This window comes from Anthonomus grandis, chromosome 12 (assembly GCF_022605725.1).
Source record: "Anthonomus grandis grandis chromosome 12, icAntGran1.3, whole genome shotgun sequence".
NCBI lineage: Eukaryota > Metazoa > Arthropoda > Insecta > Coleoptera > Curculionidae > Anthonomus > Anthonomus grandis.
The window spans coordinates 7,863,404-7,888,927 of NC_065557.1; the positions used below are offsets into that span (position 1 = coordinate 7,863,404).

Sequence of the window (25,524 nt, forward strand, 5' to 3'; positions counted from 1 at the left end):
AATGCCAATAGTAAAGAACTTGCATACAAATTATTTATAGTACAAATGAAATTTTTCTGTTATATATGCATTATGGTAACGTTACCATTGTCACGTACAAAATTTTAAAAAACAATAATCTAAATTTTTTCAATTTTTCGAAATATTTCGGCATGTGTAGTTTATTTTTTTTATTAAAACATATATTTTATCTATAGAAATATTTACTTATATCTTATAGAAATTTGTTTACTTTAATTGTATGTATGTACACCTTTTCCAATAAAATATAATAAATTCTTTTAATATATAATATTTTAATATTTTTTAATGAAATATAGCATACTCCCAGTAGATTTAAAGAAAATATTTATTTTATAGAAAAAATAACACTTATTCCAAGAAATAATACTACCATCTACTAATGTGCTTTCACACTACATCAAATATAATTTATTTACAGTAACTCTTACATGTATTATAACTATTTAATGACACTTATAAAATATACCCTAAACTTAATAAAATTCCAAGTTGCAAAACCCCAAATGTAATCATGTGTCCAGATGATGGTGGACTCACAAAATCTGAAAAAGGATCTACGACGATATGTCCATTTTCCGCCCCCCTTGCTAGCCCATAAACTGTAACGTTGCAAACCAGGGCACTTCCAGGGATCACATTTTGCACCACAGACCTTGGAAGTATGTAGGAGTCATTATCATAAATGGCAAGTGGTACATTAACGGTCATAACGTTATTATTCTGGAAAGTAACGTAACTGCAGTTAGTCAAATTTGAATTCTCCGAAGCAACTGTTATCGCTGTTAAATTGGTAAATGGAGTATCTACATTATGCCTTAGTACAACGAGATTATTGTAGATTGTAGTGTTTACTTCACCAATAAGCAGTGAAGTTCTTGTTATTACTGTTTCAGCATGAATATCCAGAAGCTCTCGCTCAGCCTCAAAGAATTCTTGTAAAGTTCTATGAACCACTACATCTCTATTACTGATTAATACTCCCAAAGCATTTTGCTGGCTAACCCTGCTACTAAAGTTACTTATTATCTCACTGTACAATGGTATACTATAAACATGCTCCAAAGTGATAGGGATGCTATTCCACATAATCAAAGCATGCTGTTTTTGAATATTATGGTTAAGCAAAAGCCTCACAAAATCTTCAACTTGAAAAGTAATCAAATCATTGATAAACAGATCCCTTACAACTTCCCAAAGGGCTTCAAGGGTGATCCCGGCAGCACTGCAAGCAACTTCCAAGTTCTCTCTAGAAAAATTCCCTTTAATAAACTCTTGCCACGGATCAGGCTCTCCATAAGCAATACCAGCAGAGAACTCATTAACATTGATGTTTAAAGCCACCAAACCATTCCTTAACGGTGCTCCAGAGAGCCCCAACCTATTAATAGCCGTATTATAAAAATTGGTGAATGTCCAATTAAATAAGTTCATTGTATAATAAAAGCCATTAATACTAAACACTTGGGAATTGGAAACATTCCAACTTTGTAGCACATGCTCAGCAAAAGTGAGGTTGGTGGTGTTTGCTTGATACAAAGTTAAAACTGCCTGGGCAGAAATACTTTTTTCCACAGGTCGGTCATATATGACGTTTATAAGGTAATTCGGGATTCTTGCTTCGGATATGTTTAGTAAAATGCGGGTGAGATAGTCCTGACTTAAGGAAGCTTCTTGGGTTTGGACTACGGTGAGTGTTGCTAGAGAGAGCAGGGCTGCAGTGAGGAGTTTCATTTTCGGATGCAGTCAATCTGGAAAATAAAATTAAGTTTTATGTATATAGGCGTTGTCAGAAATAAGTGTAATTAAGTCAATAAATTAATAATTCCAGGCAATTTAGATAGTGACTGACTATCTCAATGGACAATTAATCGATTCTAAATATCCATCTTACACCAAAAATCGTCATTACAATATGCCTTTCATTTGTACATAACTATATGATAAAACCAATATTTCAAAGGAATTAAGGTAGTAAATAAAAGAAATACGATATTGAAATGAGCTTTTATATTTCTTCTGGGCATTATTATCGTTTATCTTCTAAAACTTTTAGTCCTATGGTTCTGGTAGATTTTTTTAATTAGTGAAGTAACTGGTAAAGAAAAATATCTATCGGAGTGATTCGGCCATACTACGTTCCAAAACATGATTTAATCTTGATGATACTTGCTTGTAAACATATAACCCGGTTTCTTTTTACTGTATTTCACTTACAACTTCTACTTCTTCTGGATTAAGAATTTTAAAAATATAAAATATCCAATTTTTGTTTAACTTCTTTCAAGGCACCATCTACATCGGGTAAAACCCGTAAAGCCCTTATATAGTTTTTTAAGGAATTTACGTTTAATTTGATCAACTATATACAGTACAATATAAATAGTTGTACATATTATAGCAATAGATCTAACTAAGTTTATAATGGCACGCACAATTAACGTAATTTTATAGACATTGGAATAAAGACATGAGGGTTACACCTCTCTGTCTTCTATGATATTTCAAGGGCCATAATAAAAATATATTTCAGGTGGATTATAAAGTAAAGCTCGTCCTATAGATAAAATGAAAAATAATAATTTTTAATAATTCCATAAGGCATGAAAAAGAAGTAGAGAGTTACCTTTTTTCTCATATCTTACAAGCTTCAAATGCCATTTTAAATATCTTGCTAGTATTTCAAGTAACTCCTTTGAGACAGTTTAATTCAATACTTAGGTCTTGCAAATATATTCTCGTAAAACTAAAAGTGGAATATTTAAAAGCTTAGTCAGTGCCTCAGTAGATTTTTATTCAAACTTGAGAAGCTGCTTAGAAGCATTTTGTGCTCGAACTACCTGGAAGACTTACAACAATTCTATGAAAAATTGCATTCCTAAATAAGTTGATTCAACTACCTAAAAGTAAACACTGTTTACTCAAATATGTAAAGAAAATTTACGCGGGAACATCTTAGGAAGATTCTCAATCTGACTTGAGCACACTTTTTGAAGCATTGTATTAAAACTGTCTGAGAGCAATTATATATTTCATATTCCAGGCAGTTAAAGGGATTTATTTAAATTATTTTTTTAGACAGTTGAGATAATTCTTTAATTTCTTCCAGGTAGTTAAATTTATTCAGAGTTGAATGATTTATTCAGAGTTGATTGCCAATTGAAATAAAAATACAGAAAATGACAAATGAACAAAACTACCTGAAAGGAATTGGACAGTTTAGTTCAATGAGATAGTTCAATTCAAAAAGTAGAAAGCTACTTTTTTTCATATAGTAAAAGCTTCTAATGCCATTTTACATATCTTGCTAGTATTTCAAGTAACTCCTGTAAGACAGTTCAATTCAGAACTTACATCTTTCAGGTAATTAAAGTATTTTTTCGGTTGTTCTAAGTTTTTGGACTAACTGTAAATGTAATTTTAATTTTGTTTTCCTTAGTAAGACACTTCTTAAGTCAGTGGATATTGAGGTCCTTTCCTATATCCAGATTTAAAAAAAAATGTTCACCTTTATTCTGGAAATTCGTCGTCTTTGTAGTAAGTTCCTTAAACTTATCACACTTCCTAAGTCAAATTTGTTACAAATTTGTTGCTCAAGAGTTAGATTATACAATATTTACCGTTTTTTCAATTTCTTCAGGCGGTTTACCCGGAAATTGCGGTCTTGAATAGTAGTATAAAATATTGCGTCTCGCCAGCTTTCGGCGTAATGAACTTGCAAAAGTGCGGTCGTCCTTAATAATCTAGTTCCTCGTCTTCTAACTACTGGTATAGCCCTAAATGCCAAAAAGATTATGCCAAATGATAAGTGTTTTTTTTAGTCCAGCTGTCCGATTTGCTGATGGCTGAAGTATCAGCAAATATTTTAGTACATCAATCTTATAAATGTGATTGGCGTAATCTCTGGAAAACTACCCTTATAATTTCATTTGAGCTTTTAGGCCTTTCATATTCTATATTCTTATAATAAAAACTATTATTGCATTCAGTTAATGTAGCATGTGAGCTGTAGAATAGTGAAGCTGCACAATAGTGAAGTTATAGAAATTCAACTAATGACTGAAGTATGCTCGTTGATTTCGTATCTTTCGTATCCTCATATTCCCTGCAGACAAGAGACCTGGTCAGCTATCTATCTCTTTTCTCCTACAGAATTTGAAAAAGTAGTTTATACTTTACTTTTTGAATCCTTTTCTGTGCTACTAAATTTTGCTTTTTAGTTAGTTCGCCAAGATTTAAGCATTTGGAGCACACATCTATTCTGGAACTACTAAATTGTAATTTTTGTTTGTTTTATTGTGTATTTTTTAAAAATGATTTTTGTATATTTTGTAATATTTTTACTTGCTTTATCTACTTTGTTCTAAAATATAATTAATATAACTAAGCAGTTCAGGCACTTGAAATAAAAACTGTCCAGTTTCTTTCAGGCAGTTGTGTGCCATCAAATTAAGCATAAATTCAACTGCCTACAAAAAGTAAAAAAAATAATCACGTTCATCTAAAAGAATTACTTTAACTACCTAGAGTTTGAAATATAAAAACGTAAAATTTCTTCCAAGTAGTGTCAACACATGCTTCCGAGGATATTTTCAAGGTAGACTATGAATCTTTTCAGGATATTCACGAATGGAGTTCCTTGGAATATTTTAGTAAAGAGTGTTTGCTTCCAAACAGTTGCACTGACTCACATGTGTATGAGAGTTTTTCTAAGAAATCTTAAAATTTTTCCAGGCAGTTGGAGCACAAAATGCTTCGAAGCAGGTTGTTAAGTTTGAATAAGAATCTACTGAGATTTTCAACCAGTTTCTTAATATTCTGTCCAAGCAGTTTTTTTTTGTTAATACAGTAATATTTTGTGTCACATTCCAGGCAGTCATTTTTTCTTTATTATTTATTCCAGGCAGCTGTGTGCACTTGCACTTTAGGCAATTAAATTAAAAAGTGTCCAATTTCTTTCAGGCAGTTGAGTTGATTTATTATTTTCTGTATTTTTTTTAATTGTTACAAATTATAGATAGGTTCAACTGCCTGGAATTTAAAACATAAAATTGCCTGCAGGTAGTATTAATACAAAATGCTTTAAAAAGTGTTTTTAAGTCAAACTGAGAATCTTTCCCAGATGTTCCCGGATGAAGTTCGTTGAAATATTTGGGTAAACATTGAGTTTATTCAACTTCCAAGAAGTAATTTTGTATATTTTTTTTCAAATTGGCACAAACTGTAAATAGATTCAACTGCCTTGAAGAAATTGAAGAATTATCTCAACTGTCTAAAAAATAATTAAAAAAATCAATTTAACTGCCAAAAGTGTACTTAAGTTTCTTTACTTATTGGGTAAACATTGTTTACTTCTAGGTAGTTGAATGGACTTGTTGTGTTGAATGACTCTTGTGACAGAATTGTTTCACAGAATTGTTGCCCTTTACAGAGATTTTTTTTTCAAGCAGTTCAAGTAATATTTTGTTATATTCCAGAAGGCTAATTTTCTTTTGTTAATCATTTCAGATAGTTGTAAGTATATTTAAGTAATTCAGGCAACTGAGTTAAAACCTATCCAATTTCTTTAGACAGTTAAGTTCATCTGTCAATTTCTTCATTTTTTTAAAATTTTCACAAACCTTGAATAAATTCAATTGCCTGAAAAAATTTATAAAATAATTTCAACTATCTGAGAAACAATCATTTTAACTGCCTGCAATATGAGATATAAAATTCTTCCAGGCAGTGTTCACACAAATTGCTCTCAAGGATGTTCTTAAGTGAGATTGAGAATCAGTCATTTTTAAGTCTCACATATCCGCATTCTTAAGCTAAATTTACCGATTTTTTTTTTTGATAATAACTAATTGTAATTATTATAGAAAATTTAATAAAATGTTACCAATTATATATACAATATCATTTCACTGAAACTTCTAAACAAAACCCTGGGGATCACTAAATTCAAACATTTTTTATATTAATTGACTACAGGATAAACATATATAGCACAGGTCATATTGTTGAAGGAGATCATCGGCATCAGCCGACTATATCTCTTAAGAATTATGGTAATAGGTTAATGAGAGTTATATATATTTAAATGGAATTTGAGAGCCAGTTAGTATGTTACATACCAAGATCTAAAAGATAACTCTGATGTCTGTAAAGAATACTAGCAATTTACACAAGTCGGATGTAATATCATCGGAAAATTTGTGTACATAACTAAACATAAACAAGAAGGAGCATTTAATACATAGTACCAAAAAGTAAGTAGTATCCTCTAGGATAATCCTTTTTTTCTGATAACGAGGTTTTTTCTTCTCTTGGGATGTATCCTTTGGCCTCCACGATCTCCAGATTTGAGTATATGCGATTTTTATTTAAGCGTGTGGTCTAAAGAACAGTTTTTATGCTTAAAGAAGTGTTTTTAGATAGTTTGAATTTCTAATTGGAAGTTATTAAAAATAGCCAATGAACAATAAAAAAATAGCCTAGCAAGTCAAATAGAATTAAAAAAAATGAAAAGCGTCAAAAAAGATCATAAGAAAATTAAATTGCAAAAGTACCGAAAAAGGTGAAACAAGGGGTACACAGAAGAAAGAATACCGGATGAGAATCATAAAATACGATGACAAAAAAAATAGGAAAAGCTTTTTAGAAGGTTATCAAAAAAATAATTGTAATTAAGGCAACTAAAAAGTAAAAAAGAAGAATTATTAAAACTGAGAATCCTACAATTAAATTGATATATAAATATAAAAAGTAAAAAAAAATTAAAAAAATACAGCATAGATAAAAAATCACTCCAAAGTTAAACAAAAATAAATTAGTTTTAAAGGGTAATTCTGCAGTTTAGCGGCTTTTGTCTAAACTAACGAAAAATGCTGGGACTTTTTGCACAATGGGTAGATTTGGATATATATTTTTCACTGAGTGGCAATTAGAATAACTCTAGTATTCGATTAGTTTTGTCAACAAATAGGTGACAACTGAGGTGAGGTTAGGTATGGTGTTGCCAGTTCTGTCGTCAACTGTGTTTTCTCAATTTGCAGCTTAAGCCTTGTCCCTAGTGCGGCTCATGAGTCAGTGCCTTCTCTAAAGTAGAGAATTCACTCTGTATTTTTTTAGTCACGTGAAATATTAGGTAGTATGCGTCAAATAAAGTAATATAATTTCACAAAAACTGTTTTTACCTTTTCTTGTAACTAAATCTTTTTTCACGGGTTTTCTTTTTTAAATGGCCTAATTTTACCTGAAAAAAAAGTGGCGGAAGGTGTATTTTGCTCACAAATAGAGGTAAACTGATTTATTTAAATTTTTTCCTGTTTTTTTACACTCAACGGAGAGCTTACGCCTCTTGTGTGCTTAACATTTACGAGGGGTTTGGTTGGGTTGAAATAAATTGTCTTGAGTCGGGACATCGAGCACTCTATATACTTTTTCATGTTAGAAAGTATGAAGGGTCTGATCTTTATACTTACATTTTAGAGAAGGTCAGCCAGGCTGGGGACAAGGCTTAAGCTGCAAAGTGACAAAACGCAGTTGACGACAGAATTGGAACACCACACCTAACCTCACCTCAGGTTGTCACTTAGTCTCACTATTTGTTAACAAAACTAATCTTATTCTTATGATTAATCACGTCCCATAGTGAGTAATTTAGTGCGTGATAACACCATCGTCGTGATAAAATTTGACTTTCCGCCACTCTTAGTAAAAGATATATACCCAAATCTACTCATTTTGCAAAAAACCCGACCATTTTTAGTCAGTTTTGACAAAAGCCGCTAAACTGCAGAATTACCTTTTTAAGTATAAGGTGAAAAAACAGAGCAATATATATTTTTAAAATAATTTTCACATTTTTTCAGGAAATTTTTCATTTTTGATGTCTTTTAAATATCTATGATAGCTTTTAATTTCTCTCAGTCTAAAGTGGTATATGATATAACTGAACATAAACAACATAGTCCTAACAAGTAAATTTCTTTAGGACAATTCTCTATAATTTCTTTTGTGATAAGTTCTGATTTTCATTTTTGACGGATCTTATGTCCTTTGGCCTCCACAATCTCCATATTTGAGTATATGTGATTTTGTTTTGCCTAAGGGATTCTAAAGAAGAGTATGTATGCTTAAAGAAGCTTTATTTTTAAAATATGTCATTATATTTTTAATTATTAGCTACACAGATTATGCAAATTGGCGCCTAAAAGCTTTAGATTTAAACACGATTGACTCAAAGGTAAGAGAAATTAAGCATCTCATGGCATTATGGAAAGGCAGTTTATGGATAGATAGCCAGACTGATGGAAATATCAGCCTAAAAACTACTCGCTATTGCCAGTTTGGTTTTTCCTAGGTTTAAATCCGATGTCGACTCTACTGAATTAAATAGATTCCGGCTTTGAGTTGATCACCAAGAGATAAAAGATATTGTCTCGTTTACTCTTAATGAATGACTTAAACTGTATGGCGAGACCGAGGACAACTTTTAAAGTGATTGCTTTTCGACTAATGAACATTGTGAAGGACTACATCCAGAACATCGGAATAAACTTTGGGCCCGACAAGGATAACTATCAAGTGCAAGGATAACTATCAAGAAATCCTTGAACATTTAATAGTAAGTGAAATAGTATACGAAGAATGTTTTTAAAAATTATAAAAAAGTTAATAAAATTTATTAAATAAAATAGTCAACAAAGACTAAACAGAAGATAGCATAAAGGATGAAAAGCACCAAAGACGAGATCAAAAAAAAACAGAAGAAATAAGAAAGAAATTTAAATAATCCAAATATTTTTGAGCTAAAAAAATTAAAACCCACAATCCTTTAACTGCATTAATATACTATGAATATAAAGAGTGAAAAATTAAAATACTAATAAAATATCACACTAATAAAAAAATGTTTTAAAATATGGAAATAACAGAGATACAAAGTAAAAAAATAAGAAATAAGTGATATTAAAGTATTTAATTATATATTCTTTAAAAAAATTGACCAATTAATCCCAATAATGTTACAAATTCTTAAAACATTAAAAAAGTAAACGAAATATAATGCTAAAAACTTGTGCAATAAGAAAATTAATATTTTTGTTTACCTAATTAAAACTTGTTTTATTATTTTAATTTTAATAAAAATTTTATAAATATAAAATAAACTCACCATTAGACCCAGCTGAAAAATCTAAACTGAACAGCCAAGCAGTTTGTAATCTGATATTTAAGAGCAATATTGACACACCAATTTGGGATTAAAATAATTTTAATAAACACCAATTTCTACCGTAGCCTCCGATTACTAATTTTTCTGTAAATAAAGGATTGTTCCCTAAAATTAATTTGTCATAAATTGCTCATCGTTAGGTTGGCCTCCGTAAGAAAGTCAACAAAAACACGCATATTTAAAGGAATTCTAGATTAAGTTTAATTTGTGAACAATATATCAAAGATAAAATAGATTGGGCTGCTTAGATTAGGCCTACATCATTAATTTGTTAGATTTATGGATTCTAAGGCTGGGTTTAGTGTTCTTTTTCGTAAGTTTGATAAGATACTATGCGGGCATGCCAGCTCAGAATAATTCCCTTCAGTTTTATATGTAAGATTAGGAGTTTCTTTATAATAATGATCCATATTTATTTTTGATATTTCAATAGTATCCTATAATGTAAAACAATATTCAATTTTATTATATATCGTCACTTACTTCATAACCATTTTAATCTACTTCACTAAACGCCCACAAAATGCGATTAAAACAAAAAAATAGTTAAATTTACCCATGATATAACTGTAACGGTCTTATGATTAAAGTAAACAATAAAAAGTAAATTCGGGTTAATGTACAAGGTAATTTCCTACGGTAATTATGTAAACAGAAATTAGTTATTACAATAAACACGATCAAAGTGCTTTAAATGTGAAATTTATAATGTGCAGGAGGCTGTTAAAATCAGTTAATTTTTAATGTAAATTTATTGATGGTTTTTTAATTGCTTATATTGGACTGGTAATGACATACATAGGTATTTTTAGATTAATATACTTATAGTTATAATAAGATTGAAAAAAATACATTTGTGAATAATACTTTTTTAATTAAGTTGGATTTTGATTTTTTTTGTTATTAAAATTTATTTTCTAATTGATTAATGCGCTTGTTTATTTATTTTAAGATCTTGTGTAATTTAAATCTTGGATCCTTAGATTGTTATGCTTAGTAAATAGGTCAATCCGCCTTTAAAATAATGAGAAAATATTTTAATGTTTTAGTTTCTAATAATTAAATTTCTGATTACTTGAATGTTAGGCCATGAAAAGTTTATCGTAATCGTAACAACCTTTTCACTGATTCGAGACTATAAACATAATATAATCGCCATAATAATTACATATTCAGATGTATAGAAGTTTATCGGTATCAAAATAATTTTTTCTACAGGTTTTACGCTGACCAGTTAATCATAATAACCAGTTTAATAATTAATTAAGTGTACACGAATAAGGGGTGATCTGAGTTGAAATATTTATTTCGTTATGACAACCTTTTTAAATCACTCTAATGAATCTTTACAAAACTTGTTTGAATCAAAGTAGTTTTATACTAATTCTAGTTGGATTATTCTTCTTACTACTATATTTTCATTGGTTCAAAGTCCTAAGCATTAAGTATTAATTTAAATATAAATTAATTTTAGCCAAATAAAGGTTCATCTAAATAAAATTAATTGTTTCCTTTGTTTTATGGTAATATATATTTTAAAATAATTAATTGCCTTTAAAAGATTATTGGAACCATCTAAATTTTTTATTCATCTAATTAAAAAACATGCTATAACTGTTTTATTGGTAAATTAACTTATTAATGTAGGCCGATAAAAGATGATTTTAATTAAAAGAATTACTTTATTAATTGTTTAATAATGACTATTTAAAACCACCTTAATTAATCTTAAGCAAATGTATCTGAAGTTCGTTATTGATTCTAGTTTGATTATTTTTTACAACTGATTAATTAATTTTGGGGTGTTATAACTTTATCATAATCTTATTAATTATTCAGCTAATTAGCTTCAAATGAATAAAGATTTTTTTCTTATGGTTTTGCGTTGACGTTTTTATATATGCATATTAAATTAATTGCATGCCTTTAAAAAATTATTGAAACGATTTCAATTTTTTTATTGAGCTAAATTAATAACAGGTTATATTCGTTTAAATAATTAATTAATTAGGTATAGGCCGATAGTGGATGATTTTAATTAAAAAAGTATTTTGGTTATTCTATATCGAAGAAAATTTAACATCACTTTTATGAATCTTAAGGGAATTTATCTGAATTTTGTTATTGATCCTAGTTTAATTTTAATTTTTTAATGACTGTAATATAACACAATTAAATTTAGGCTAATAAAATTTTATCATAATCGTAATATTCTTTTTATTAATTCATTTTAACACTAAATATTAATTGCAATAATCATACAAATAACTATAATAAATGAATGAAGGTCTATCGAAACGAATTTTTTTTTTAATTTGCACTTACGTTAATATATATTTTTAAATAATTAATTAAATAATCGGAGGTCTTTAAAAGATAATTAAAATCATTAAAATATTTTATTAATTCTTGACAAATATGAACATATTATAATCATTTTGTTAATTAATTGGTTAGTTGTACGCTACTAAAGGATGATCTTATTCAATATATTTTTTTCGTTAATTCGATAGTTATATTGTAATTAGTTTTAATAATTGAGTAATTAATTTTAGACCATTTAAAGTTTACCATTATAATAACAAATTTTATATTGATTTGAAACCCTTAACATTCTTTAATTATTTTAAATAAGTTATTATATTTTTTTAAATTAGTAACTAGTTAATTGCAGGCCTTTAAGAGCTTATTGGAACTATTGACTTTAAGATTCTTAATTGATTTTTAGTCAATAACATTTTATAATCACTTTAATAATGAATTAATCATTTTATTAACCTAGAAAGGATAATCTTAATTAAAATAATTTTACATATATTCTATATAGAAGATAATTAAAAATCACTACAAAAAATACTTTCAAATCACTGTAAAATCACCTTCAGGCTTGTAACTTTAAGAATCTTTTTATTCGATTCGAATATCAATTAGTTAAATAAATCGAATAGTTAATTTATAATAATTATTATTTCTTGAATATTAAATCAGCTTTAATAAAATTCTAACCAAATTTTTCCATCAATTATAAGGCCAGATCATCTCATAATCATGGCGGATTATAATCACTTTGCTGATTATACTCAACTTTAGGACCATAGACGTTTTTAAATTACAGTAACTTATTTTTCTCATCTATAGTAATATTGATAAATTAGATAATGATGAAATATTAGATAAATGATAGAAAATCGTTTAGGCTTAATTATTGATTATATAGAAGAAGCTACTGGTACAAATACCGATGATAATCTTGCACAAAAATTTTTTCAAGATTTTGTAATTTCATCAGAAATAACCGTCATTGATTAAAATTTAATATTTCGCTTTTTTGTCATTCATTCAAGTTCTTGCGTGGATTATATATCAACACTAGTCAGTAGACTGCTTATGAAAGTATCCACCCATTGGTCAGTTATCTGAGAAAGCGCAAGAAGCAGGAAATAAAGAGCACCAAAGGTAGCATGACCTTTATTCACGAAAAATTAGTCATAAACTACAATCAAAACTACAGTCAAAACAACATAAACCAACATGGATATTTTTCAAAATTTATTAATGTCCTCTGATCCTGTGATTGAATGATGAACTAATTTACGAAAAATTAAATCATAAAAGAAAGAGCATCTTTTTACTAAATTTATGTCTTTCCTTGAATCGTCTATAACCAACTCTTCCTGTTACAGTAGCAGTGACTCTGAAGGAGCCTAATTTTTTGTTTGAGTTTTCATTTTGTTTTAGGCGATTTAAGAGATGTAAGTAGTTCTAATTAGAAAAGGTAATTTTTCAAATTTACGCAGTATCTTTGGCTCACTGGGTACCTTGCCTTAATAATTACTAATTTTCCGTACTCTTGTAATCAAAAAAAAACTTAAAAATCATTTGATTGTTCCAATTTTGTTGTATTGAATTTAGTATCAACTTCCTCGATCCCCCTTTTATATATTTTTATTGATATATAGCTCTTTTAGAAATAGGACTATACTGAATATAACATCAAAATAGTACATAAACAGGTATCGATCGGTGTCAAAATATATATTCCGCATAGCGTCGTCATTTGTAGGGCCATTATTGTAGAAATTGTCGCGCACCCCGTTTCGGAGAAGTATCTGTGGAATATAGTTCCCACCTTTTCCTTTTATCACCGTCCAGAATCCATCCCGAATGTAGGTCAACCTGCTGCACCTCCACTATTTATAGCATTCCACATACGTTAGGATTATTTGTCTGTAATTCTTCAAATATTAAAAATATCCTCATTAGAGGCAGAGGCATCTCTTTGAAATTACTTTTGCTAATAAGAAAAAGGTTCACTAATATCATTATCATATAGCCCCTGATGTCTACTACTGAACGTATGCCTCTGAATATATTATGACTAGCATCCTTGTCCAAACGGTCCTGTTTTACGCCACCTGTATCCAGTTAGTTACTATTCTTTTAATGCCATCGCGCCATCTTGTTGGAGGCCTTTCTCTGTTTACATATGCTTTTATACGAAGTCTCCACTTCAAAACTCTATTCGTCTATCGGTTATCGTTTGTTCCCGCAACATTGCCTAAAATTATTCTCTTCATTTCTCTTTGGGTTTGCAATCTTGGTTTGACATCGTTGTTCTTGTTTACGTTGAAACCTCTGATCCATATGTCAAAATAACCCATTTTCAGAGTTCATGCATTTTCCTTATCAGACCCATTGGAATACTTGATCTGAAAAGGTCTCTCAGCTTGCCAAATGTAGCCCAGTTAAAGTTATTCTTCTTACTAACTCGCATGTTTGACCCCAAGTCTTTATAGGAAACTACTGGTTCTGTTCGATGTCTTTGTCGTCCACGAATATATTCTTGACGTAAACCAGGTTGGTCATGAATTGGCTTTTAGAAGCAAGCCAACTCTTCTTTAAAGCAATAAAGAGTCCTTGTAACATTGTTTGAGCCTGGTCAAAGCTGTCAGCAATAAGTACTATGCCATTCGCAAACTTGAGGTTATTAAAGATCATTCCGTCTATATTTCTAGTTAACGGTTTCACATACATACTCTAATAGGGCTGTGAACAGCCTTGGAAGAATTATGTATTACTGACAACACTTTATTCCTTCTATCAGGGAGATGTACCTATTAGCTATTTTACATATATCCGGAGCACCAAACTTTGTGTTTTGGTTGACAGAGTCAAAAGCTTTCTTAAAGTCAACGAAGATCAGGATCAAAGGTTTGTTCTATATAATCTTTTTTCCAATCAGCCAATTTTAGAGATGGTGATTTAGAGTGAGGATATTCCACATATAGTTTCTAATTCTAAATCTGGCTTGGAGGTTGATAGAAGTCTAATTTTAATGTTAACTTTTAAGCGACTAATTTCATAACCACTTTGTATAGGTGGGATAACAAGCTAATCACACTATAGTTGCTCAAATAAGTCAGAGCCCCTTTTTTATGCATTTTTATTATTATCCTATTTGCTCCATTTAAGAGGCACAGGTTGAACAACGGAGCCAGAACTTTTAGTAACATATAAACCTCTACCTTAACTGCGTCATTATTAAGGCAAATAAGATCATCCCCAGCTACTTTAATATTCATCATCTCGTTCAGGAATGTTGATCTTTCCGCTAGTGTTATCTTTGGAATGTTCTTTGTATGTATATTTTCTACTTTCCTGATCCTAATATCCTTATTCTTATTCTTTTCTCTCTACAGATCTCTGAAATTATAGTATAGTAGAGTAATAATAAATGATAATAACTCTTTACAGCACCCTTAAAATTAGGTTTCTTTTTATTGTTGATATCTCTATTTAACTATACTGGATCGTCCCTGTTTTGTATCAGTCCTGTTCTTCAGCTCTCTTTATTTATTTATAAGTTTCTTTGTGTCTGTATTAATTTTAACTTCATTTCTTCTGCCTCTTCTCTTATGTATCTGCACTCTTTACGGATTCCATTGTTTCTACGTCTATTTCCTTCAACTGTGTCTCTTCAATACTAATTTCAACAGCCTCCTCGTAAACCTTGGTATTTTCTAGAAGGATCTATTCTATTTGATGTCTTTTGTTTATTATCATGTTAGTTCTTTCGCTCTTAAGATTTTGACTCTTAATACTCTATGATCACTTCCTTTTAAGCAGTTGTTAAGGATCAATACATCGTGCAGCATATTTTTGTTGTTTGTAACTATAAAATCTATTTCATTCGTAGTTACTCTGTCTAAACCATATCCACTTTTTTTTGGGACTCTTCTTGAAGAAGCTATTCATTACGAAGAAACTATTTTGCAATAAAAAGTTTAAAAGTTGTTGGTGCATATATTAATATATGCATATATTAATATAATTTTAAATTGCATTATACTGTTCTTGAGTTGTTGGTAATATTTGGTATGTTTTCTATATATAAGAAAACCAATACTTCCTGCTCCTTTGTCATTATCTTATAGTCTCATGTAGAACTCGATTTTACGGTTAAATGTTCTTCTTCTGACTGTTTTATTTCACTGAGATCCACAATATCCCACTTCATATGTTTCAATTTTTCGTCCAGTTTTAAAAACTGTTCCTATAATGACAACTTCCTATTATAGATTCACTTGTACAAGAAAAAGGTTAAATTTTAGGAAATTTTTCTTAGGGTGTATGTAAAGCCATACCTGCAATTTTAAGGGGTGACTGCAAGCGGCTCTGCGCTCACCGGAGCACGAGCGAATTGAAAAATGATGAATTAGAGTTCAAGGGTTGTTAAGCACTTTTTTTAGAAAAGTTTTACCGTTGTGTCAGATGGTATTAATGAGATATGGATTATTGAAAAAGGGCGATTATGGCTTTTTAAAGCTCGATAAAATGGGAAATGGATATAGTTGACATTTTGGGTTAAGTAGTACGCATTTTACAAGGTGCTCTATGAGAAATTTTATAAATTAAGTGCTGTAACGGAAATGGTTAACAGTTTGAATAGGTAATAAAGTGAAAATATTGTGGATTGTTTTCTGAAATATTAATATTCTTTATTCGTTATTTTACTTAATTTTTTAAAAACAAAAATAATTTTTTTTTGGTAATGAAGTTTTAAATATTTACCGTATTATCCTCATGAAAATATGTCTTTTATAAATTTGTGTTTAGGGATTAACATCCAATTTTACATTATAAGGTCTTGTGATTAAATGTATAGAGAAGTTTATAGCATTTATTCTCAGAAATTAAAGCACCATAGAAATAGGACAAAATTTTTTACAGTTTTTCTTAAATAAACATTTTAAAAGGTGCTATATAAACCTAAAAAAAAGAGTAAAAACCATTAACAAATTGGACAACGAAATAACGTCATATTTTTTATTGTTGTTACTTCAGTCCTTTACTTTTTAATTTAAGTCGAAGGTATATTGTAATTTTTTTTTAATTTTTATTTAATTAGTTTTTTTTAAATATTAGCATTCTTATTCTTCACTCTAATTTTTTTTATTCTAATAGTTTTAGTAGCAAGGTATTAAATAAAAAAATTTTCTTGCAATTTACATATGAATGCTATAATGTCGAAAATAAAAAGAACATTTATTGATAGAGGCCCAAAGTAAGAGGAAATTAAATTAGTTGATGAGAAAGTTTCGAATTCTTACTTAGTCATCCTCAGGAAAAATTTGATAGTTACACTTATGCATCAATAAAGTATTTTAGTAAATTTAATTTTTTATATTAAAATATTATGTAAATCAAGAGAATTTAACTTCAAAAAACAAAATTAATAACAAAATCAATTGGATAGTTTTTCTTTATTTAAAGAAAAAAAATATAAACCTGATGTGCCTAATTATAAAATATATTGTTTTTGATTTTTTAAGTTTCTTTTACTAATTTTTTTATTGTATTGTTTTGATATTCTTTTGATATATTCTATTTTACCTTATTCTAATCCCTTTGATTTTGATACAATTCAATATAAAATAATTTTTTTTAAATAGTTTCCTTTTGATCGAAGTTTTGTCATAAATTTAAGTACCTCGAAAAATGCTTGACAAATAGTCAAAATACCAAACTAATTATTCAACCCCGACACACCATAATGCTCTCTTTAAACCTTTAAATTTAAATTTTCTTAAAACATGCCTATGCACATAAGGAATATGGATTATTTTCAATTTTTTTTTTTTTTTTTTTTTTTTTTTATGATGGTAAACACAAGCACAAGAGGAAAGTCCTATGTCACTCTTGGAGTGGTGCTTGCGCGAAGATATTTGTGGGCATTTATCTTGAATCGCTGTAGGTTGTATGCGTCGGGAAATATGTGAGGTGGAAGCCCGTTCCACAAAGAAGATGTTCTCCAGATGAATGAGTCCCGATTCAGCGACGTCCTTGGGGTAGGCAGGTGGACTCGATGTTGATGAGCCGCAACTGCTAGACGCGTCCTTCTTGCCGGAACAGCCCTGGGTGGAATCAGGCCTGCCAGCTCAGAGGAGCACTTACCGTGATAATAACGGTAGAATAAACAGAGATCAGCCACCTTTCTTCTGTGCTCCAGACTATCCAGACTCTTTGTCAGTTCTGGTTTGTCGATAAGACGAATAGCTCTCTTTTGTATAGAATCCAGTAGGTTTAAATTATGCTTGGGTGCAGAGCTTCAGACATGCGAGTAATACTCGAGGGAAGGGCGTATTTGAGCCTTATAGTCAGCAGCTGTTGTATACAGTTTTTTCGTTTTAAAAAGCAGTCCGCGTTTTTTGGAAGCCGCCCTACCGACCTCGGTAACGTGGTTATGCCTGAACACACTGTTGGTGACCTCGACTCCCAGAAGATGTAAAGATGATTTCATTGGCAATGTTTTCCCTGCCATAACCAGCTCCGGGCCACCAAGGTTAGTCTTCATCGTAAATACTGCAGCCTGCGTTTCTTTAGCGTTAAAACTGACCAAATTATTACCGCCCCACTCTATTTTTGTTGTTCTAATATCGTTGTTGGTTGAAGCTACTCATTGCTGCCTAAGATTCTGAGAACTTGCGGCTGTCGTTGGTTATTATTGGTTATAATTATCTCTTAGTTCAAGTTGTTTTTCCGAATAGAAGTAATATGACCAACTATAACGCTGTAAGTAACCAATCATCGTTACCAAAATTACTAATATGTCTTCTTAGAGCTGTTTTCAAGCTGAAGTGCAGATGTCAATGTGGGTTTGTATGTTAATTACATAGACGATCGTTCAAAGAGGGGATCTTTGACTCGATTTATACAAATTTCTCTAAAGCATTTAATCGATTCAATCATGGAGTCCTCTTAAGGGGACTAAAGGTTTGAAGTATTGCAATTCCTCCTCTTCAATAGATATCTGATTTTATGAGAGGAAAAACTGAAGCAGGCTAATTATCTGATGAAATATGTGATATCAGGGATACTACAACCGGCTTGCATGCTATCCTTTTCTCTATCTAGGTCTCAGTAAACTTTAAGTTGTTTTAATTCTTACTCATTAACGTTGAATTTAGTTTAAACTTTAGTTATTAAAGAGAGAAACTAGAGGATTGTTCTCACTATCATTTTCATCTTAATTTGTAACGTAGTGCCTTATTTAGGGTAATACATTAATTTAGGCACCCAAGAGCCTAAAAGTAACAATAAAAGTGAAATCAGGATAAACTTTGTAAGTTTGGATCCTAAATATTTTTTGAACGTATTATCAGATAATATGATATTCTTTAATGAGCTAAAACAGAAGCAATACAATGCGGCCTAGCAGTATTCATTAAATTTTGGGGCAGGTAAAATACTTCAGGATGGTATGATTTTTAGATATCACGTTGATAGGATCACGTAGGTATTAGGATAATAAAGACAGGAGCTAGGAGATTCAATGAAAGTAAAATTAAAATTTCAAATCATATTTTATACAAAACCGTCCGTTTTTTCCTATTCTTAATCTATTAATTGAAAAAATTTAAAAAGTCCAGTGTTCTGATATCAACGGATGATGACAAACTTTTCAGAAGCATTGAGTCTTTGAATGATGCTGCCTTACTATAAGAGGGTCATTAAACATTCATTACATTAATTGGTGTAATTTAAACAGGATGTTGATATTTTAATGTTAATAAATACTGTAAAATTACTTTCATCAAGGCAGTGAAAATCTGTAAATTCAATATACTTAATAAATAATCTTCCAGTTGGCTCTAAAACAGAAGTTTTGGACCCAAAATTATCATTTAAGAGCCACGTCAAGCACGTAACAAATAGGATAATGAACGTGTATTATTTAATTGAAAGGTCAAGTGTTGACTTATCTATGTTTACTTTTAAAATGCTTTATTGCTCTCTTGTTAGAGCAATTTTGGAGTATGGGTCAGTTTTTTTTTGGTTTCCATCTTACAAGTAACATTGAGCAGCTCCAAAAATCCAGAATACCTTTTTGCTACATTTAGAAATAGATATCACAGGGACTAATATAACTATCAGTAGGTGAGGAATACTCCAAATTTTCCTACACTAGTATCATTAGGAAATCTATAAGATTTATGTTTTTTACATAAAGTAATAAATGCTACTAAAGGCACTCCTCAGTTGTTGTCACTTTTTTAACTTAGAATTCCTAACAGTCTGAAACTTTTGTAATATCATTTTACCAAACTAACTACAGCATAAGTGAAAGCAAATATACGACTAGTTTGCATTACCTTAATGACCTTCTAGGAAAAATAAATCTATTTAACTTTAAATTTAGCGCTTTTAACCAAAAACTGCTAGTAATTTGTAACTGTGTTAAATGATTTACTTTGCTTACTGTAATTTTGTGTGATATAATATAGAGTTTCTTTATTAAGTTATATGGAGTGTGATACTTTTCACTAAACTCAGATAATTACAACGTAAATGGTTTCCATTGATAAATTAATTAAAATATTTAAGTACGATCTTATGAATGTGTGTATAGTGGTATATCTCTTCTGAAGTTATCTGTTAAAGAAAATTACTCATTACCTGCAAATCTCTTCCTAAACACCAAAAATCCAAAATTTCTTCTAAACTCTTAAATACACTCCACGCCTCAAAATCACATGAGCATCATTATTCCACCAAACCAAAAAACTAAGTATGTTAATGAGATGTTGATTAGGCGGCGAATGATTGTAAAAATTTCAAAAGATAAAGGTGAACATAAGCTTATTAAATTATATGACATAAGAAGGGCAAACACATTTATGTTTGATTTAACAGATAAAAGCGTGTTATTACCTTACTTCTGCGGTACGAATTTTTAATAATTTATTTTCATGTAATTGAGAAATTGATTTTTTTAGTATAGCACTTTCTCTATATAGAGTAAACGGGTTTTGCACTGACTCTAACTCAAATACTTTCTAGAAAAAACTGTCAAATTTTTAATTGAGGATCGTATCGAACATTTTTGGAAAATACACACAAATTTGTCATGTGATCTAACGCATTAAATGTTTTGTCTTAAGGATTTTCTAGTTAATGCTCTTCAGTGTAAAGTAAATCAAGCTTTATTGTGTTTTTAACTGTTATTGATTTTAACAATTTAATTTGTAGTTGTTACATTAAACCCTATTATCCAGAATTTATTTCTCAATAAAATTAAATTAAAACGAACGTTAAACGGACCATAAAATTAGAAATTTATTTTACTTGCTGTCAAAGATGTCGTTGTCGCCTGACGTGTCCCGCAGCAAGAGTAATGTGGATCTGGAACACGTATAGTTTTGGATTCGAGGCACGAGCACAACGTCGAAATCTCATTACTTTTGCCAACAAAACCGAGTAATCAGGAATTCTTTGAGTTTTGTGGTTCCAGACGTCTACCTAGTTTTTAACTTCATGCAGTCGGATTTGATGCTGAACAGATGCCTTTGTATGTTGAACTTCTCATTTCTATTGTTAAGATATCCCTTGTGATCCTTCCATGAAAATATCCTAAGAAAGCTGATTTGGGTGTGCTTTTTCATCTTGTTCGTATTTTATTTCAAAGTGAATGCTGAGTTATTATAAAATAATAATAATAATAATAATAATCTTTATTTAGCATAAATAGTTCATACAAAAACAAAAAAATTTCCTCATAAACCAATACATATAATATTAATAATAATGTTTACAAACCTAATTTAACAACATATTTAGTCAGCAAGAGTACCATATAAATAAGCAATAAATATATTAAAAGTAATTTTTTTAGAAAACCTGAATGATACAGGGTTTCTCACTACGAATAGACGCGATCGATATCTCGGAAACTATTTTTTTTAAATTTGGCAATATGGCACAGTCAATTGGGGCTACACAACTAAAATATTTTAACAGTTATGACGTTTCCGGTTATACCGGAAGTAGGTGTCAACTTCGTTATTTTAAATTGAACTCCAATAAATAAAGGCTACTAAAAGGGAGTAATCGGTAATTATGTTAAGGCTTATAAACATAATTTTTCATATGATTTTAAAAATATGTCAAAAACGGTTACACTTAGGTATTGAAGATTATACACAAAATATACCTAAAATTTCACGTCGAATCCAAAAATGTAAAAATATACAGGGAGTTTAATTTAAAATAACGAAGTTGACACCTACTTCCAGTATAACCAAAAACGTCACAACTGTCAAAATATTTTAGTTGTGTGGCTTCAATCGACTGTGTCATGTTGCCAAATTTTCAAAATTTTTGAAAAATTAGTTTCCGAGATATCGATTGCGTATATTCCTCGTAAGAAACTCCTTTTCTTACGGATTGATGCTGCGCAGGAAAAATTGGAAGAGATCTATGTTCAGGAGTGGATGAGACAGCTTATTTGACCATGATGACACATGCCATTTAAACATGTCTGTTGTGTTTTATAGATTCGTTAAGAATTATTGAATCAGTTCCTAATTGCTGTTTGCATCCATATGCCTTACACTAATACATTTTTTTGATTTTTTTGCGATTAAATTATTTACTTCCAAGTATTTATAACGCTAGATCAGTTGTAAGAAGTTAGATCGCGAACATAAATAGCAAGAACGGCTTTTGTTAAGATCCAAAAGTTTGTATATAATAGGAAATTCAATTTAAAATTCAGCATCAGAATGCTACGATGCCATTCAACACTTTTCTATGGATCGGAGGCTTGAACACTGAGAAAGGTTAAAATGGATAAGCCTATAAGATGGTATTATCAACGTTTATTGAAATTATCATGGATTGATAGAGTTTCTAACATAGAACTGCGTCTGAGAATCCAAAAAGAGGAAGAAACAATAAACATCAAACATAAACATAAACATAAAAAAAGAGAAAACTCGAATACTTTGGACATGTAGTAAGAGGACCTAAATATATGCTACTTTGGAACATCAAGGAATAAAAAATTAAAGGAAAAAGAAATGATATTAAGAATAGCTGTAAATAAAGTACGAATTGCTTTGATGATTTCAAACCTCCGACCAGGAGGCGGAACGTGAAGAAGACTTCGTAGATTATGTAAATTATACAATATGTCAAAATCTTGTATATAGTAGGTTAATAGGCATTAGATCGGTATTTGGATGAGCCATTTAGGATTTTTACATCTTGGGGCAAAAAGAACGTTACAGCTTTGTGCAATAGCTAGGGAGCTTGTCTGGATAGCGATTATACCAGTAAAGTATTTAGCAATATAAGTATGTGTGCATTTCAGCCGTTTCCTTCAAAATTGATTTATTTGGGCTTTAATTAGGATACAATTAATAAATTTTAACATATATTTAACACATTATATTTTAAAGTCACGTGACTCTTATAACTCATTTGCTATTGATCCGATTGGGTTGAAATTTGGTATTTGGAGTTTTATTAGGATGCCATTATTGACTTTTTACAAATTTTTAAAATATTGTGTTTTTAAGTCACGTGACTATGAAAATTTCTTTCCTATTTGCCGATTTGATTGAAATTTCCTATTAGATGATATGTATATATTTATAGATAATATTTTGTAGTAGGTGCCCTATTCCTTTTATCTTAATTAGTTAAATTATTTCTTAAATTTGCCTTTAAAAAAAAATTAAAAATCGTCAGTTCGAATACATAGGCTTTACTTATCTTTTTTCATAATATTGTAGCATTATTATAGATTTTGAAAAATTTTGTCATAAAGCTTTTTTATTACTTTTTGAATAGTCTTTAGACAGAAAAAAGAAATTTTAAATTTAGAGCATGTTTTAAAAAAATGTTAATTTTGGGCCGGATTTTGTTCGAAAATCGATAAATGCAAATAAATAAGTGTTCTGTTCATTTTAGAGTCATATCGATAATTACCTTTTTAAAAGGTATCCTGAAGTAGTACAAGATAGAAAAATAAAAAATTGAAATTTTTCCATAGAACTCTTGATAATTCAATATTTATGATTAATAGTTTTTTACAATTTTCTCCGAATCTGTGATAGTTATAATCAATTCGTTTTAACATTCGGATACCTCGTAATATTCTCGAGAACTTTTATTTTAGACAAAAAGTTGTCAGAGTTATAGTTTATTTAGAAAAAAATAAAAACCGTTTTTTCGAAATTTTTCATGGCTATACTCCTTTTGATTTTCGAGCAAAAAAAAAATTTTTTTCTTGGGTTTTTTTACTGAAAATTGCAAACTTAGGGCTTACATTTTAATTTGTCGATTATCATTTTAAGAAAAAAAATGGTACCGTGGGAAAAAACGAGTTTTTTTTTCACATTTTTACTAATATCTCGACTTTATAGCTTCGATTCAATTCGTCGATGTTTTCTATTATTCCTTATTCTCCTCCTGTTAATTCTTTTTCTATTTTATTGCAATTGACTTTCGAAATAAAACTAAAAAATTTAAAAAATCGACGTAAAAATTAGGTTGTCTTATCCCTATACATAGACGCTTATAGGACCTACTATTTTCCCTTTATATTGTGGCACTCGTATAAATCGTGGAAATTTGTGTTATTGGGCTTTTTTACTAGTTTTTGAATGATTTTTAACCAGAAAAAAGAAATTTTGAAATCGGAGCATATTTTGAAAAAATGCTCATTTTGAGCCCGGATTTTGCTTCAAAATCAAAAAATGCAAAGAAATAGGTTTTCCGTTTATTTTAGAGTCAAATCGATAATAACCTTTTTAAAGGTACTTAAAAGTAGTACAGGATAGACAAATAAAAAATTAAAATTTTTTCATAGGACCCTTAATAATTCGATATTTATGTTTCATGGGTTTTCTTTATTTTCTCTGATTTTGTGATAGCTAGAACCGATTCGTTTTAACGCACGGATACCTCATAATATTCCTCATAACTTTTATTAAAGACAAAATGTTGTTAGTGTTATAGTTTATTTAAAAAAAATAATTCGATTTTCGACAAAAAAAAAACATTTTTTTCTTGTGTTTTTTTTTACTGGAAATTGCCAACTTAGGGTTTACATTATAATTTGTCGATTGTCATTTTATTAAAAAAAATGGTACCGTGGGAAAAAAACGAGTTTTCTTTTATTTTTTTTTTAATTTTTACTAATATCTCGACTTCTATAGCTTCGATTCAATTCGTTGATAGTTTTTTTCTTACTAACTTTTTCCTGTTAAACCTTTTCATATTTTATTACAATTACTTTTAAAAATAAAAAAGAAAAATTAAAACAAATCGACGTAAAATCCCGTTTGTTCTATTTCAATAAATAGACCCTTATGGGAACTTCTCTCTGAATTTGGTATTTATGGTTTATTTATGATACAAGTAATAAATTATGACAGATAACTGACATTTGAGTTTCAGCCTAGATTCTGTTCAAATTTGGTATTCAGGCTTAATTTAGGATACAATTTAAATATTTTGACAGATATTTGAAATATAAGACAGTAAATTGACACACAACACGACTATATAACAAATTATGGTTCTTTGAAGCATGATACCCCAACCACTGGTCATCTCTTTCCTTGGCAGATAAACGTTAGCCCCCCCCCCCCGACTGACCAGACCTAAGTACACCTGATAATTTTTGTTTTTTTCTAAGAAATTCTATATGGCTCTTCACAAACAAGACCTAAAGGTTCCAAACTGGTCCCCACGGACCAAAAGTATAGATACTTGTTTTAACTGCTCAGTTCTAAGTTCAATATTCAAGTATTTTTAAGCTTCGTGTTGGTTTAGTAGTTTTATTGTTGTTCGACTTATTCTAATCCTATTAGCTATCTAATATTATTATTTTCATCTATTGTTAAATTCTTTATTGTAACCCTAAACTTCTCACCAAAATTTTGTTAACATATTTTTTCATTATTGACTTAAATTATTTAATATTTGATGAC

General features: G+C 29.7%; 1 protein-coding gene across 3 annotated transcripts; it reads right to left on the reverse strand.

The window, feature by feature from the left end:
- Window positions 1–398: 398 nt before the first annotated feature.
- On the reverse strand, window positions 399–20,365 carry LOC126743231 (uncharacterized). Of its 3 annotated transcripts, none has more exons than XM_050450224.1 (2): window positions 20,201–20,365; window positions 399–1,772 (listed from the first exon to the last, which is right to left on the reverse strand). In XM_050450224.1, exon 2 carries the CDS (start codon window positions 1,753–1,755, stop codon window positions 478–480), a length of 1,278 nt encoding a protein of 425 aa, XP_050306181.1. In that variant the 5' UTR covers window positions 1,756–1,772; window positions 20,201–20,365; the 3' UTR covers window positions 399–477. The 3 variants fall into 3 exon arrangements, with proteins under 3 accessions (XP_050306181.1, XP_050306182.1, XP_050306183.1); XM_050450225.1 differs by lacking the exon at window positions 20,201–20,365 and adding an exon at window positions 9,185–9,319; XM_050450226.1 differs by lacking the exon at window positions 20,201–20,365 and adding an exon at window positions 7,491–7,603.
- Window positions 20,366–25,524: the final 5,159 nt, after the last annotated feature.

Coding starts and splice junctions, on each gene's coding strand:
- LOC126743231 (XM_050450224.1), bottom strand. CDS start 1,755: ATGAAACTCCTCACTGCAGCCCTGCTCTCTCTAGCAACACTCACCGTA.